At 39.7% G+C, this 12,064-nt stretch overlaps 1 protein-coding gene across 2 annotated transcripts in view; it reads right to left on the bottom strand.

Moving 5' to 3' along the window:
* pvalb7 (parvalbumin 7) overlaps positions 1 to 12,064 on the bottom strand; it is a 43,877-nt gene that overhangs the window by 1,533 nt on the left and 30,280 nt on the right. The window contains exons 1-4 of one of the 2 annotated variants that reach the window (XM_005464874.4): positions 4,172 to 4,315; positions 557 to 625; positions 256 to 385; positions 3 to 112 (exon numbers count right to left, since the gene is read on the bottom strand). In XM_005464874.4, coding sequence (XP_005464931.2) covers positions 3 to 112; positions 256 to 385; positions 557 to 617 — 301 coding nt within the window. In that variant the 5' untranslated portion in view covers positions 618 to 625; positions 4,172 to 4,315. Of the gene's footprint in view, positions 1 to 2; positions 113 to 255; positions 386 to 556; positions 626 to 4,171; positions 4,316 to 12,064 lie in introns of those variants that run through there. The other variant, XM_003459353.3, reaches the window with a different exon arrangement.

The raw sequence follows: 12,064 nt of genomic DNA, 5'->3' as shown, positions 1-12,064 counted from the left end.
ACCATCAATGCCGATCTTGCCATCTCCATCTTTGTCTGCAGCTGTGAGAAATGCTTTAGTCTCAGCGTCAGTCAGATCTCTGCCATCCTTGGAAAAGCCCTTCAGTACAAACCTGAGAAAAGTGCAGGTTGATGCAGAAAGTGGATCACTGTAGGGCAGCTTTAAGGAACATGTGACATCAGCGTTATATAGCGGAGCTGTATCTTTCATCATGTCTGCTTTTAGCGTGTTTTTGCATCTGTTTGAGTTTCTTACTTTAGCTCTTCTTCTTCTATAAATCCACTACCATCCACATCCAGAACCTGAAAGACCTTCTTGACGTTTTCAGCCGACATGGCCTTCATTCCCACCATTTCAAAGAACTTTTTAGGGTCAAATGTTTCTGCTACAAAAGACAAGGCAAAGATAAAAGATTTTATTACATCAACTCCATGTGCATAGATAGTTTTTTTAAATAGATTTTTATGGGTCAGCAAAAAATCTAATGCTAACTTTTGGTACTTTGCAGCGCTGTGTCTGCTGAGAATAACACAGAGCCTCTACAACAGTTACTGACCTGCGAAGGCATCAAGAGCTTTCTTGATCTCCTCAGGTTTTAGCAGATCTGTCATAACCATTTTGTTTCCTAGAGAGAGACAGAGAGGACATGAAAGGCGCAAAGTTTGGTATTGCATTTCAAAGAGGTGAGTGTAGACAGCAGCAACTATGCAGCTGAGCTGATGTGATACGAAAGCTGAAAGTAAAATCTGAACTCGTTATGTGCACATGTGTTTGGAAAGGTATTTTTAGTTGGACAGAAGTTGCATTTTACAGAACAGTAAATTAAGAGAAGATGATCCATGCCAACAAACCCAGGGAGAATTTCAACCCTGACAGGCCTGAGAGGAATATCTTTAAGGCATTCGAGAGATGGCCTCTGTGGAACTTGGCACAACGAGAGGTTAATTGAAGGACATACGTTAGAATTTAAGACAGAGACATAAATACAGTCTGGCAAACGCCCATGGAGAGAGACAAGCTTTGTACACTGAAATAAGCACTCAGAATTGCTCTGGATTCTCCGTTATCTTAAAAGGATCACTCTGTCAGAGAGATTTAAGCACTTCTGAGGAGAGTTTCCTGCAGTTTTTCTCTTTGACTACAATTTTACAATTTTGACAAATAGAACGTGTGAAACAGCGTACAGCAAAACTGAGTTTGTCAAACAGTGCTTTGACATCAGGAGCATAAATGGTATATTTTACAGTTAAAGTAGTCATTGCATAATAAACTCTGATGGAACTTATGATGTGAAAAGAGTCTTTTTTAATTCAGGATAAGGCATTAATTGTATGTTATTAATTTAAATATCTTCTGTTCTCTGTCATGTATCACAGAGTCACATTGCAACTAGTTATCCTCAGTTGATGCAGATGTTTTCCACACTTTAATCCAGGGGTGTCAAACATAAGGCCCAGGGACCAGAAGTGGCCTGCCAGTGACTCCAATCTCTGTCTTATAATTACATGACAGTCTATAGTTTTAAACATTTAATTCTTACATTTTAAGCCCAGCAGCTTATCATGAAATTGCACTTATTCATATGTAGCTAAAATTCTTTATACTGACTAAAAGGGGAGTTTCACTGGTCTGACCCAGTTAAGATCCAGTATGTGGCCCACAATGTGAGATGATTTTGATTCCTTGCTTTAACATATAAAGAAAATTCCATTAGTTTGTAAAATAACTTTATTAAACCTAAGAAACCTATCCAGTCATTGTGAAATACAAACCACTTTATAGCTGAATAACACAAAGTGTGCTGTAGAGCTGCATGTGCTCAGTACAAATGTGTAACCTGTTGTGGTTCATGTCTCATCCGCTTGCTCAGTTCTATTTTGTGATCAGTGTCCTCTTAGTTGCAGTACATCGCTTTAGCCTGTAGGTGTCACACCTGAGCTGATCCCAGACTTGTCTCATTTCAGAGCTCTGGGATCAAGTGCTGAGTTGTCAAGATAGATGTTTGATGAATGGGTTTTGTGTCTTTAAGAGATGCGAGCTCCTGAGTATGTAAGAGTATGTGTCTCACAGTCAGGATACGTGTGCTGAGAGACTTGCAAAGCCCCACTGTGGTCATGTCAGTAGTCCCCGTGCAGATTGCACTATCCTGACCCCTGCAAAATCCCAGGCCTTCCTGTCCAAAGGACAGAATGATAAAAGTAAAAACAGAAATTCATTGTCATCCTCTTGCTTTCTGTCCAATCAGCTTCTCAACTGTCACCACACCTGTTATGTGTCTGATTTTTGGCAGCAAAAACCAATTAGTGAGCATCTGTTTGTGGTTTGTGAAATGTCTTGAGATGTGCAGATTTTTTTCTGTCAATAAGATGATGTGAATAGAAAGCGTTGATGAAATGAAGCCATCTCAGTGTTAACATCTTTTGCTTTTGGGAACGTGCTACAGTTGTTTTTATTACCTATATCAGCAGTCTTGTGGTTCCAGTTGTTGTTCTGGATCTTGTCAGATTTTGTGTTTTGTATTTTGTAAAACACAAAACTAAACATTCAGATGACATAACTGACATTCTTTCAGCCCAAAATTCACAGGTTTTGTGTCACGGTTCATGAACTTTGCAACAGTGTTCACGTGCATGTGCGCTTTCTTCTTCCATGACTGTGCCATCAAATGTAATGTCACTTGTAATGCAGACAAACTGGGCCTCAGTCACATAAACCTGTGTTTAAACCACATGTATGAACTGTTTCACACTCAAATCCGACACAAAGAGACAAATGAAGAAGGCCTGGCTATCTTTTAAAGTTTAAACACACATTTTTCATCAATAATAATAGTTATAGTAGTTGTGGTAAACATATTAATTTCATTTAAGATATTATGTATATGTTTCTAAAAGAACAAGAACAAAAATGCTCAAAATAACATGAAGGATTTTAGCTGTAGTTATAATAGTTGTATAACATGTTGGATAACATTCTGATAGGCTGAAGTGATGATACAAAAAAGTACACATACACGGCAGAGCCCGAGGTAACTGGGTTTCCTTATGGGGTGGGTAATTGTGCGTGCCCACTTATTTCAGTGCGCAGAGTGAGAACGTTTCTGCTCACATATTATGAATGACACTCGGTGACTTTATTTAACTTGCAGTGAAGGATGTGCATGCTGTGATGGATATGTGGGGTTATATTTTAGTATCATAACATAACAGACCTTCACTGAGGATTGAAAGCCACTCTTGCCTGCGAGTGTGCTATAAATAAGTCGTGTTTCTTTAGAAAAGTAGATACAGTTCTAACCAGCAACTTAACTTTTTTATTTTTTATAGTGGTGTTAATGATTTGAAAAGCAGATCAGCATAATACCCTAAAGCACATATAAATCTCTGCCAGTTAAAGATCGAAGTGGTGGTAATTCTGAGTCATGGCACAGAAAAGTGTTTTGTTCAGTGAAGAGTGTCTTATTTAAGTCCTCTTTTCAAAAGCGGTCTATTAAAAATACCAACAACACCTAAAATCATCTACAGCAGACATTAGCTACTGTACTTAAAGTTACTTAAGTACACAGCTGCTGTGCCACTGACACCTGTTCTGGGTGAAACCTGAGCAAGGAAACACCCACGAGACCAACACCTGCTGCTAACATTACCTTTTATTTAAAACAAGCTACTGCAGAGGAGAGAAAACCAAACTGAAACCACCAAACATCCTTATATTTAACAATTTGTGAATTGATTTCAAAATGATATATTTACATAGCTTGTTATTCTTCTTTGGCACTCTAATACTCTATGAAGAATATTCATGACCCCCCCCCCAGTGTTTTATCGACTGGACCTTTTAACTTTATCAAGTTGTGTTTCATAGGCCTCGGAAATCCTGAATCAATGATGCTCCTGATTGATTTTCTTAGTCGAGTTTCTAGCGGAGCGTTCACCCTCAGGCTTACACAAACACACCCCTGATGTACATCCTGCAGCTACTAACGGTTTATCCCCATGTGTCACTCATATCTTGGTAATTTACAACTATTTCACTTAGCTGAAGTCTCTCTGCATGTCACAGATAATCCCCAGAAAAAAATTGCAGTTAAATCTTCAGCTTCCAGTGTCCTCTGTGTGGCCTCTTGCACCTGTAAATGTTTGTGTGTGTGTTTATTTATTTTCTGTCTTACCTGAATAAAGGGGTGGATGATTGCAGCTGAGAAATAAGGCAAAGCAAAAGGTGATGGAGAGGAATTGGAGCAGAGAGAAGACAGAAGGGCAGGAGATGGAGGTAAGATGAGCAAGATGAAGGGGGGGACGACACAATATGACTTTTATAGCTGCCTCCAAACACATACACACTTACCCCATACACCCAACATCCCCACCTCTCATTATACTCTATTTTCAGAAGGGAGGAGGGAGGGGGGGTGTCAAGATATGACGCAAGCACTGTTGGCCGTAGAGTGTGATCGTTTTCTGTGCAGCACTACCATATCACACACAGCACTGGTAATAATACCACTTTATCTGTCTTCGTTGGACCTTACCCACATCTTCTGTCTTGATTTGTGCGTCTGTCAATACATTTGGTCCTGTCTCTCACACTCAGTATAACTAATAGCAGTGGGTTGGCCATGTTATGAGAGGCTGTAGTTACAACTACTTTTAGAAAATGCCATCAAGGAGTTGCACATGTAGTACTGTGTGAAGTCTAATTTCTTTAGATTTTGTTAGGAAGATGAGGAGTAGGTGCAGCTGTTTATTGAAAATTAAGGAAACATACTTGGGAATACAGTATGTAAGGCAAATAAATGATGCTACAACCAATCAGACAGTATTTTATGGGGGATCAAACTCTGATATTTTCTGTGTTCATCATTACAGACAGTTTTGACAAGATGTCGAACGCTCAACCCAAAACCATGACAGAGCCTCCACCGTGTTTTACAGATGGCTGCAGATGGTCTCTGTTGTACCTCACTCCTTACCTCACATCTTCATATACATATTAATAAAGATTCGAACCAGAAATGTCAAATTCAGATGCAGTGGTCCATCAGACCTGCTGGCACTGATTTTCAGTTTGGCATACCTTTTCTTCCTGTTCCCTTTCTTGAGAACGACTTCTGGACCCTTTGATTGAGACAATTTTTGACTAAGTTTCAGTGAACAGCAGATGGATCTGCTTAAAAGCCAGATTTTTGGATTGGATTTTTACCTTTTTCTTAAGGACATGGCTTTCAGATGGTGTTTATCTGCTGTAGATTATTTTTTAGGACTGCCACGTCTTCTTTGTCCATCACTTGTCCAATTCTTGGCTTTTTGGTATATTCAGAAAAAAACAGAAGAGAGCATAATTTGAGAGCAAATTATATACTTTTGGAACATGCTACCAATAACAAAGGGCCTTAAGACAGCAGTCCCTAACCCCTGGACCGGTCCGTGAGTCGTTTGGTACCAGGCCGCGAGAGTTGAGGCTCGGGCGTGACATTTATAGTTTTCAGGGTTTTTATCGGTTTTTATCGTTATTTTTCATGGTTTTTATCGTTAACTCGGTTTATCTGGGTCTTTTCCTGTGTGTTATGAATAAATCTTCTTTTTTTGGTACTGGTCAGGTTTTATTTTGTTGTATTTATCCGTGACACCTTAAAGGCCGGTCTGTGAAAATATTGTCAGACATAAAACAGTCCGTGACGCAAAAAAGGTTGGGGACCGCTGCCTTAAGATACACTTTCTCTAATTGTCTTTTGCTAAGTTCTCTGTTATCTGTAGATACAACACTGAGTCTGGCTCTTTGGAAGGAAAATATAAAGGATACATGGGTGGCTCAAGATTTTTAAATAGCACAGTATAAGTTAAGTGTACAAGATACCTTTGTTATACAGTGCTTTGCAGTAAATAAACATATGGCAGTACTCACTGTCTAATGTAATTCAGAGTGATTTAAGAGCAGACGCTAAAATTCAATTTTTATAACTAAAAGCTACTTAATATAATGATCCTGTGAAGAAAAAACAAGCAAGAAAAACACACAGGACTTAGCGAAGATCACTGTGGCCATATAAAGTCTTTTTATGTTTATATTGTTTATCTGATCTGACTTGAAATGACCACTGATTGGTCAAAGTAGGAAATGGCTAGCTTTTTATAGCCAGTGCAATGATCTGAGAGTGTAGTTTTCTCACAGACCACTTTTACTGTGCTCTGACGTCGTTATAGATTATCTTTGGCCTATGAATCCAAAATAAGCCGCTTACATCAAATTGCTTTTGAATGATTTAAAAACGTAAAAGGTCCTGTTACATTCATCCACAGGGTGTAAGTGCTCACTGAATGTTTGGACGAATATTAAAAAAGTGTGCATCACATGCTTTACCCTCTGCACTCGGTGGAACCGAAATCGTAACTATAGGAGATATTTTAAAGCACCGTCATCAAATACCAAATGAGGGAACAAGTTTTGAAAGAATCACGTTTCGTCCCTCCAGTAACTTCTCCAGAGACTTGGAGAATCAACACCAAGGAACACTATGGCTGTTCTGGCAGCACGAGGTGTCCCAACACCTTCCTAAGCTTTATATTGGATTCATAACTTATTCTTGCATTTTATGAATGCATTCAAATGAATTCCACTGTATGAATTGTGCCAAATAAATGCATTAAATTTTTTTTGATTTGCTAGGATTTCTAACTCCCCCAAGGCAAAGTTATGCTGAAGAAGTCTGTTCTTTCCATCTTTTATCCAAGAGAAACTTTCCCCCTCAACTTTTTCTTTCCCTATCTGTCCTTTCGTCTTAACATCTTCCTATTTTTTTATATCTCCTTTCTCTGTCCATATCTTCCTACACCCTACTTCTGTGCTTATCAGTCTCCATCTGTATAAGTTGTTAACTTTGTGCCTTTTTTGTTCTCCTTTTTTCTCCCTTTTGTTCACTTATCTTTTGCTGAGTGATTTAGTAGGCCATCCTGCACCCAGTTAGTCAAGGCCAACAGAGACATTTATTTGTAGTAGTGCATCTATGAAAGAAAAGAAAAGTCAGTAAGATACTTTAGTTGTAATAAAACGGCAGCCAGTTAAAGATATGAAGGTGTTTTTTTTTTTACTGCAGAGATTTTCATTATGAGCATTAAATGAGATTTCATCTCTGGGAGTTCATGGTTGATTATACCACACTGCCAAGGTATTAGGCTTTCAACATCAAATATTCATTCTCTGCAAATTTTGTGTGGAAGAGAAAGCTGGAAATTACAGCACATTTTAAGCCTTAATAATGACTTGCTAATTACAGGTTTTAATAATCAAACACCTCCGTGGTTAGATTTTACTGTTGGCTGTTAGTAATAGTAATGTCTGCCATGGTTTCCAGTGTAAAATTCAGACACAAAATGTAGTAATGTTATGATATATTCAACTGTGCCTGGAACTGTGACTTATAGTATTGTTAAAAAAAACCCCTTTACTAATTAAAGAGCTAAAATAGCAACAAAAAAATGTAAACATTTTAAATTTAAAAGACTACCAAGCATAAAAACGGAAAATAAAATGCGACTCTGTTCCTTCATGTCCTGCGCTGACCCTCTGTTCTGTCCTGAGACACTCTTAGATTTCACCTCTCTATTGAGTTACCCCCTCGTCAGCACTTTCCAGCATTGTAGAAAAATGGGAAAGGGGGGAGTGAGTTGGTGAGGACAACATGCTGGAAGGATTTGTAGTTGGTGGGGGTGGAGAACGGTCAGGAAGGGAGGATAGAGAAAAACACTGAGACACACAAAGAGGAATTTGCAGCTTGTTCATGAGATCTCTACAGTCTTGGTTTATTATTAGACTTGTCAAAGGTTTTTGACAGTGTCAACCAAAACATCCTTATGGCAGAATTGATAGAAATATGGCTTCACAGTGTTTACTACTTACTGAAGAAAAGTTTAATCAGTTCAGTTCAATTCAGTTTTATTTACAGTTGTGGTCAGAAATTTACACACAGTATGGGCATGAATGTTGACTCTGTAATGACTTAAAAAAACATGAACTGGGTGCACATGTTTGAATTTAGAATTTTGGGTTTTCTGTGATACACAGGGTCAAAAGATTCTACGATGTCTTTAAACTGGACAAGACAAAGGCTTATTAACTTCTCATTAGTGATGATGATTGACTACAACTGGTACTTTCTCTTTGTCAGCATAAAAATGATTTGTTTGAGAGCACTCATTGGATCGACCAATACTCAGAACAATGGGAAAGTCCAAGGATCTAAGATCTAAGAAGGAGAACTGTAGATTTTCACATGTTGGCGAAGTCTCTTGGAACCGTTTCTTTACAACTCCAGATTCCTGGATCATCAGTTCAAACAATTGTACTTTAAGTGCAAGTTATTCAGATTCAGGAACAACTCTTTAACCACTAAGGCTCAGGTCTGTCATGCACTAGAAACTGCTGCCACACCAGCATTACTGTTGACATTAAAGTAAGTTTCACATCAGCATAGACTCAGAGGGTGCCCACCAACAAAAAAGCACCCGCTCCAAAATTGACAGTTTCACGCTCAACTGAAATTTGAGGTTGACCACACAGACAAGCCAAATGCCTTCTAGAGAAAGGTTGAAAGAGAGACTGAGCTATTTTGCCATGATGACAAAAGATATGTTTGGAGGAGTAAAGCTGAGGCTTTCAAACCTAATAACACTGTACTAGCTGTCGAGCATGCTGGTAGTAGCGTCATGCTCTAGGACTGTTTTGCTGCCAGTACATTGCATAACGTGGATGGACTAATGATGAAGGAGAAGTATCTCCAAATTTTTCAACTTCCCCCCAAATCAGCAGTTAGACGGTTGAAACATGGACCCAATTGGGTGTTTCAACAGGCCAATGATCCCAAATATGCACCAAAGCAGTTTTTTTTTCTTTTAAATTGTGATGTCCATGTGTAATTATGTGTTATATGTACACTAACTGATGGCTTCTTTATTGTGTTTGGGATTTTAGATTATCCCCAAATGAAATGAAAGTGCAATAAATGAAAACCAAGTGTTTGAAGGCACAAATTGGGGTTATAATGGAGTGTGATTACTGCCAGAGAGAGTTACATAAATACAGTGTAGGCTGTAGAGACACTCGTGATTATAAACTGTTTAATTGGCCAAAGACAGCTTAACACTGAAGTGAAAATAGGCAATGGAAAAAAAACAGGGTGACTGCTAGATACAACAAAGATTCAGAGCTAGATAAATGATGTACACACATCAAACTGAAAATAGAGAGAATGTGAGAAAGACAGTGACAGACAGATAGAGGCAGCAAGAGGAATTAAATTTGTTTTTAATCACCAACTTGCTGTTCAGCAACAGGTGGCATATGAAATCATGGCAGGGGCAGCTACAAGCCACAGCTGTCTATGTGAATAAGTGTGTATGAGTGGTATTGATATCAGTGGGGCATCCCTTGTCTACTTAACCAAAGATTAGCAGATATTGACCCTAAAAATAAACACAGGGGAACCCAGTGTGCTTACTGATCAGGGGTGGAGCTGGAGAATATTGGACGTTTCGCTTGTGCAGTCGGGACTCAAAGGCCTCGATCGCTCAAGAAGACATAGCATCTTACTCACTTGTAGACACGAGTGTGAAAACATGTCTTTTAACACAACTGCTGGAAGAACTGATGTGTTTGGGAGTGATATCTGTTCATTTACTCCCTGGGTTCACAAATGAAACCCCAACATAATTAAAGCTGCTGTGCCGAGTAACTCTGTATTAATGGATCAGATAATTTCATCCATGTAAGAATCACAAGTAACAAACCTACAGATAACAAATACCTGACTCTGCAGTTCCTCCCAGCAGAACAGAGCACCACTGAATCTGTTTCTTCTCTCTCATCACCTTCATTAAGCAGCAGCAGTAGCTTCAGTGAACTGCTGCACTGCTTTCACAAGAATATTGCAGGCAAAAGAAGTGACTAACCAATGAACATACTGAACAATTGATTTTGCCAGGAGTTGGTTAATATTGGACTGTAATACATTTGCTCAAGAGGAGCAAAACTCTAATGTTTAGTTAATGTTAGTGTTCCTCCATGTCAACGTGGGGCATCACATCACTGTTTTGTGTTTAATTGGAGATTAAGTATTGAAATTTCAGGAGTAGGACCACGCCTCCAAACACGCTCCTTCCGGTTCTCATCTACATAGTTTCCCCCAGTTCTGCAAGCTGTTCACCCTCCCTCCCCTTTTCAGTTCTTAAACTTCTTCACTTCTATTTAGTTCATGGGGATCTGCCAGGCCCGGGAGCCCCCGCCAGTCCCCTTCGAGGCCTTCCCCAAACTGCAGCTCATTTCATGTCCAAGCATTCACCTTCACCGCCCACTAAAACTCCATCAAACCTAAAATGATGACGTGGGCTCACCTAGTGAATAGCAACTCTTAGGTTATATGTAACGGTATCACAGCTTATCTGCTTCACCCGCTGTGTCCATCAGGTCGATAACATGGATTAAATGAAACTGCTTTTAATGTGATGTAAACTGCTTCAAGCTCAAGCAGATTTCTTAGACTCTGTCTCAAATATATAAAACTTGACATGGAAACTGACTCATTTTTGACCTGTGAGGTTTGCAGATCTTAGTGTCCACTTGTTTGCGCTTGACTGCAGCGATGCTCGAAACCTTGTCAGTTCAGCGCAGGCCAAAATGCACAGTAGAGTGGGAGAAGGAAGGCCCGCAGTTTTCCAAATGTGCACCACAGGCACTGGTTTTTGTGGTATATTTAGTTCTAATATTAGGGCCGGCGTGTGTGGGAGTGTGTGGGAGATGGTGAGTTTTTAAAGGAATGCACCAAGTTCTTGGGAGGTTAGCCTGTTACTCAGCCAACCTGTTAAATAATGAGACACCAAATTTTTCCATTATCTGAAAGATTCCAGTTAGTCATGCTCATTGCTTATTACGTGCTATGTTTAGGGACGGTGGGTGACTAGCTTTGTGTCTATAATTACAACACTGGAACTCTAAAAAAGAGCTAAACCTAATCCTCACATCTCCTTTTTTAATGCTTATTGTTGCTGAAAACGGTGTCTTACTAATCTGACATTAGTTAAATACAATAATTACAAATATGCTGTCATTTTAGGTTATTCAAAACAAGTGTTAACAAGTGGCCATTAAATTTGATCTGAAGTGAAAAACATTGATCATCCTGTTATCATGCAGTGCACCACTGAGAAAACTTTGATCCTGGCATTCATGCAGACATTACGTTCACACCACCCACCTAACATTACTGCAGAGCCTGTGTCTGTGGTCATCCAGGTCATGTTAATCTAAGGAACTAGTCGGTTAGGGACAACCCCGTCTAGGTTGGGACTCTGGGACTCTCCACCTTTTGGTTTTAGATCTGAAGAAGGCTCTTGGATGAGAGGTAAAACATCTTAATGAAACTTAAAGAAATCCCGTCGCTTTCTTTTCCACCTTCTGCAGACCATTTGCACCCCCTGTGGCACCGGCACTCACCAACAGCAGCAGCCTCCTCGAGCAGACAATGACCCCTGCAATGTCGCAGAACCTGCTCAGAGCTGCCTCAAAAACACAAAACAAACGTGAGCCTATGATGTCATCTTGACTGAAGTCCCCACATACAATATGAGCAACTGCAGCGTTTGCCAGAATACATAAACCTGCTCCGCTGAGGCTGTACTGGTCTACATACTGGTGCCACCAGAGGTCTTGTGTCCATGCACCGACAGGTCTGTTCTGACAGCGTGATGGAGATCTGCAGAATGTTAGGAAGGTGGCTTTAGTGTTGCTGGTGGTGGTGTGTGGATATCCAATATTTACACCTATTCTAGTGCTTATAAATTGAAACGCCTAATCATCCAATCACATGACAGCAATGAGACATGGTGGAGATTACCTGCTGAAGGTCAAACGGAACATCAGAATGGGGAAGAAAGGTGATTAGAGTGATTTGAAACTTTTTGTGGTTGTTTTCTGAGTATTTGAGAAATTGCCGGTGCACTGGGATTTTCCCAACACAACCATCTGAGGTTTATAGCGTGCCACCATCATGCTGTGTGGCATTCCAGAGGTAGAT

Source organism: Oreochromis niloticus, linkage group LG6 (assembly GCF_001858045.2).
Source record: "Oreochromis niloticus isolate F11D_XX linkage group LG6, O_niloticus_UMD_NMBU, whole genome shotgun sequence".
In the NCBI taxonomy this organism is placed as follows: Eukaryota; Metazoa; Chordata; class Actinopteri; order Cichliformes; family Cichlidae; genus Oreochromis; species Oreochromis niloticus.
The sequence above is the reverse complement of the archived record's forward strand: the minus strand, read 5'-3'. Positions and strand labels throughout refer to the sequence as shown.